A 4999-nucleotide genomic window follows, 5' to 3' on the forward strand; every position below is an offset into this window, starting at 1 on the left:
AAACCACTCGCTGCTCGCTGGTATGCAAAGTTTGTTTATGACGAGAGCCTCCCGGAGAAACGAGCGAGGAATACAATGCTGGGGTAACACATTCGTACTCTCTAGCGTGTGCAAAAAGTTTCGAGGCGTGTGCTACTACGCGGTGTGTCGAACGGTGGTTAATTAGTATCGAAGTAACAGTTCGGTTCGCAGTCGCGGAGATCGAGCGTAGCAAAGGAGGCGGTGGCGGCGGTGTTGTGTTATGGAAGGAGTTAAAGACCGAGGAAAGGTGCATTTCGCTCGAGATAGAGGGCCGCTTTTTTTTTTAAACGGCCACTTAATCTGCTTATTGGTCAATCGGACCGCGAGCCTGCTCGTCGAACAGATGAAACGCAGATAGCGTGTAACTACATGTAGAGTAATGTTCCAACGGCGACAGATAAACGACACGCGGTTGCAGTTGGAGGACATGCGGGCGAGGCAGAAGCGTAATCGCCGCGACATTATCGCTTATGCAATCAGAGCTTCACGTCGATTTACGTTGCTTTCAGATCGAGGCGACGGCGGCTACGACGGCGGTAGCGGGCAGCCCGCTTTCCTGGCACATCCCAAGGCCGTCCTTGGTTGGACGCAGCGAGAGGGACAGCGAGAATGGTAGCTGGGCTCATCATCTGCACCCAAACTCGCCGTCCAGAGGATCCACCTCGTCACAGGGATCCACCGCCAGTACACACGTAAGTGAGGACAGTACGATTATGGGTTTCGATTAGATAGGATCTTGCGTGCTAACGTAAATCATAGGCTGGCTAATAGTAATCCATGGTTGCGTTTCTGGTTGAGATTAAACAGTCTTTCTGATGGTTTGGTAGCCTTGTGTTACAGGCAACCTATGCACTGCCTAGGCGATGTATAAATGTTTAAAGTGTGACGATAGAAAATTGTCGTTTCATACTTTGCCTAGGTGATGTACACTCTGCTTAAGCAACGTATAAAGCACACCTTATCTCATTATTTGCATTTTTTTTTTTTTTGTAACATACAGATATAGATTTAGAGAGTAGTCTTTTAAATGTGAAATCAGGTGTTTGTGGAGGAACCTGCAGATCTATAAATCGAAGTATTAACCTATTCGCTCATCTATCTTTGCAAAGCACGAATCACAAGACCAAATGCACGTAAAAACTGCAACTAAAAGGATCATTGTCGCAAAAAAAATTTCATTTTACTCATTTGGACTAAGATCATGTCAAAAGATAGAAATTCGATCCTAACTCGACTACCTCCAAATCATGTGACTTAAATCCCCCAAAATTCTACTACTTCAACCTACCAACTAATTCAACTAAAATTCTACGAAGATCACGTGAGAACTAGGTTCCTCAAACCCCACAAACTTCCATCGCTACATTGAACAAATTCAATTCTAATCCACCAAAGACTACGTCGAAACGATACGATAAGAAATGCTCGATTAACTTGGAATGAAATTTAGGAGGGATGAAGGAGCGAGAATTGGACGATAAAACGATGAATTAATACAACTACATGTTATAGAGTGCCGCATCGGGCACGTTGTTATTGACAGCCGCGAACCTGGCAAATCTCGCAGCGATTCATCCGCCCACGGTGACGGCGCCGAAAGAGATGGACACGGCGTCTGTGGCGAGCAGCACCCACTTCACCGTGGTGAACGGCCTGGGCAGACCGACGACCGTCTACAGGAAGTCCTGCTGCGCGAGAAACCAGCTCACCGTGCTCGTCTGCACGATGAGCTTCCTATTCATGGTCGGCCTGCTTCTCGGGATTCTCTACATGGAAAGTGAGTATCCCCTGTGGCGATCTTAATCAATTGAAGAGCTCGCCATCCAGAGACTCCTTCGATCTTTTAACCCTTTGCACTCGAGACATTTTTTCCCATACGCTCGACACACTTTTGCAGTGAAACTTTTGAAAATCGAAAGCCTTACTTTAAAAATAAAAAGATTCCAGCTTGTTCGTCCTTATTTTTAACAAAAATAATATTTATCAATCAAAATATAACTTTTTGACCGTCACAAAAAAAAAAGTTAATTCGTGCCTTCATTAAAAAAACAATTCAGAGCAACATTTGGAAAATTTTAGAGGAACCTGATATCAGTAAAATTTGAATTTTGCAATTTTGAAGTTCTCCATGATTGAGCTGTGATGCAAATAACGCCATAGCAGTGTAATTAGAGTGCATATAATAAAAATTACCAATGGAGTGTAAAGGTTTAACAATCAAATTTAGCGTAAATGTACCTGTAAGATCAGTCTCCACCAGTCTCCGGTGCTTTTTGCTTCTGATTGCAGTGAGAATTCGCGACAAGTACCATTAGGAGGAGATCGAATGGGAATTTGCAGTCGAGTGATCGTGGATAATTGACTGGAAGATTATATAAACGACGAAACGGAAGAACGAGGAGGCGAACGGAACCGGGAACGAATGCATAATTAGCTTCGAACCGAGAAGAAGAAAAAACTCCCGATCACGATAATGCTGCGTTACTCGTATTTATAATGTACATGTATATTATCATTTAGAACGTTAGGGTGACTCGATTAGACGTTCTCGGTCAGAGAAAAAGTTTCAAAGGCTGTATTGCACCGTGTACGGCGTGCGGTACGTGAAAACTCAGTAATTACATTGATGTAATGAGCTAGCTTTAGGTAAACGCGATCCTAACTCGTTGGGCCGCTCGATAATCTCGCGAGTGAACCGATCCCGGTTCTTCGAAATTCGACGAGTAAAGTAGAATATCCCCTTTCTACCAATTCTTCTATGTTATAATTAAGAACAGACGACGACTCGTAATTATTCGTTTCGTACTCTATTCGAGCCTGGTTCTCCAACGTCTCCATTGATTTTTGGAGATTTTCCTAAATTTAATTTACCACGAAATTTCAAATTAATTAAACTAAGCTAAATTTCGATTAATTTAATCTAGATTGAAATTTTTTTTCTTTGAAAATTTTGGGATCAACTGTTCTTGGAGAACCAGTTGTAAGATTGTGAAAAAATGTGTCGGAGAAGAAGTGTCGTCGTCCAGCGAAAAAAAAATTTCGTCAAGTCATAGACGCACAAGTATTTCTTCGATTAAACGTTGACGGACAGTTCAGAACAATCGACGAGATGGGAGTAAGATAAGCGGATACGTGTTAATTTTAGGGGTCGTTATTTAATTGTTACTAACAGAAAAGAACGCCTGAATCGAACCTGGATTTAGTGTGTCAGGGTTTATCGTGTTCCAGGGAATGTACGGAAAAGCAAATGGGCAACGATCGTGTCGATCGTTGACTCGCAACTGTGATATTACTTGCGTATTAATTAATCGTCGATTCAACAAGAAACTGTCGAACCATGAGTAAAATGTGAATGTTGTTTTATTTCACCCCTGCCCCACCCAAATCTTCCCAGTGAAATTCATACTGCAATGAGTTTTTCTTTGTTCTTTTCTTTTTTTTTCTTTTTCTTTTTTTTTCTTTTTTTTTTTAATTAAAGAGCGTAAATATTTAAGAGAGAATATTTCGAGCAGTATTATTATATCGCGATACTGTAGAAATAGCACTCGAAATGAATGTAACTGTTTTCGTTCGATTAACGTTTGTTAAACATTTGGCAAAAATGAAGTATAAAATAAGTGAAAAATGGAACATAAAATAGATAAATTAGTGCAGCTTATTATTCTACGATAGTTCGTATATTTAACGATATCCGTTTGGAATAAACCCAATAATTGTTAGGGTCAATATATAACAGTGTAAGAAATAACACTGGCAAGTTATATAACTTTCAATATATAATATTGAATTTTTTAGTAATATTTAGCAATAAACATTTTACCATTTGAATAAAAAATGAAATGATTTGAAGAATTGAATATTTCTACAGAATCCAAGATTTATTTACATGCATGATGTTCATGTTACTTACCTCTATGTCTTGAAGCGTCTGTGTCCATTTGTAGTTCGGCAAGTCTGCTCCATTTCCGCTGTTAGGCCTGAGTTTACCCTTCTCCTTCTCATCTTCCTCCTCATCCTCCAGATTCTCCTCCTTCTTGTCACTAGCACTATCACCACTGGGTCCAGGAATAGCAGGTTTAACCATGTAGTATGTGTACCTGATTATCTATTTCCTCTTGTAATTTAACAGCCTGTTCGTCAGTCAATTCGACAATCTTTGATTCTGAGTTCAATTTATCCTCCTCTGCCTTTTCCTCTTGCTTCTTCTTTTCCATTCTCTCTTTACGGCGTTTCTCTTGTTCAGCACGCTCTGCTTTTAAAGTGGCTGCTTTGGCAACAGCAGTAGCTTCATACTTCTTAAATTTACTAGTGACAAGCTGAAGTCAAACGCAAATTCGACAATATGAATAACAACGTCGATATGAAATGACGAAATCGTTTACAACATGACACAACATTGCACAGTGTAATGTACAAAGAGCAATCACCTTTTCTGCAGCACCTTCTTGTCCTCCGGTGTAAAAATCCGTTTTTCTCGCGAGAAAACTGAAGATTGTGTCCAACAACTGTAACAGAAACGATAATTCGCGAATAGTTTCAAACGTATCGTGAAAATAACGTTGTTGTTTCAAGTGAAACCTAACCTAGCCGGCAACGAAACGAAACTCACCTCTTGTACGCCGCCTTCATGTTGCTGAGCCATAGCCAGCAACATTCCATCGAATTTCTGCTCGTCTTTTGTCATTTTTCTCCGAGTTTAGGCAGAATCTTGCTGTTGTGCACCGAATAAATCACACTCGACGTTTAACACTGACGTTGAAAAGCAGAGCACTGTATTAGCAAACCACGTTTGCACTCAGAAGCGTCTCGAATAATCGACCAAACACGTTTTCACGTGGTACTAGTGGCGCCCTCACACGTGGCACTTAAATACAAATGGAAACTGTGCCCGCCAATAATTCTGTGTCGTACTTTTATACTCTAAAAACATGTAACAGAATAATTCTTCTAACCTTAAAGAACGTATAAAAAATACTTC

At 40.6% G+C, this 4999-nt stretch overlaps 2 protein-coding genes across 2 annotated transcripts in view; one reads left to right on the forward strand and one right to left on the reverse strand.

Moving 5' to 3' along the window:
• LOC108575564 overlaps positions 1 to 2428 on the forward strand; it is a 17882-nt gene extending 15454 nt beyond the window's left edge. Inside the window, exons 2-4 of the mRNA XM_017938385.1 lie at positions 531 to 713; positions 1534 to 1798; positions 2311 to 2428. Of these exons, the coding sequence (XP_017793874.1) occupies positions 531 to 713; positions 1534 to 1798; positions 2311 to 2336 (474 nt within the window). The 3' untranslated portion in view covers positions 2337 to 2428. The remainder of the gene's footprint in view (positions 1 to 530; positions 714 to 1533; positions 1799 to 2310) is intronic.
• Positions 1 to 4705, reverse strand: part of LOC108575563 (nuclear migration protein nudC) — a 117760-nt gene extending 113055 nt beyond the window's left edge. The window contains 4 exon segments of the mRNA XM_017938384.1: positions 3932 to 4111; positions 4113 to 4337; positions 4449 to 4526; positions 4631 to 4705. Of these exon segments, the coding sequence (XP_017793873.1) occupies positions 3932 to 4111; positions 4113 to 4337; positions 4449 to 4526; positions 4631 to 4705 (558 nt within the window).
• Between the last annotated feature and the right edge of the window lie 294 nt (positions 4706 to 4999).

Source organism: Habropoda laboriosa, unplaced genomic scaffold, assembly GCF_001263275.1.
Source record: "Habropoda laboriosa isolate 0110345459 unplaced genomic scaffold, ASM126327v1 scaffold186, whole genome shotgun sequence".
Lineage (NCBI taxonomy): Eukaryota > Metazoa > Arthropoda > Insecta > Hymenoptera > Apidae > Habropoda > Habropoda laboriosa.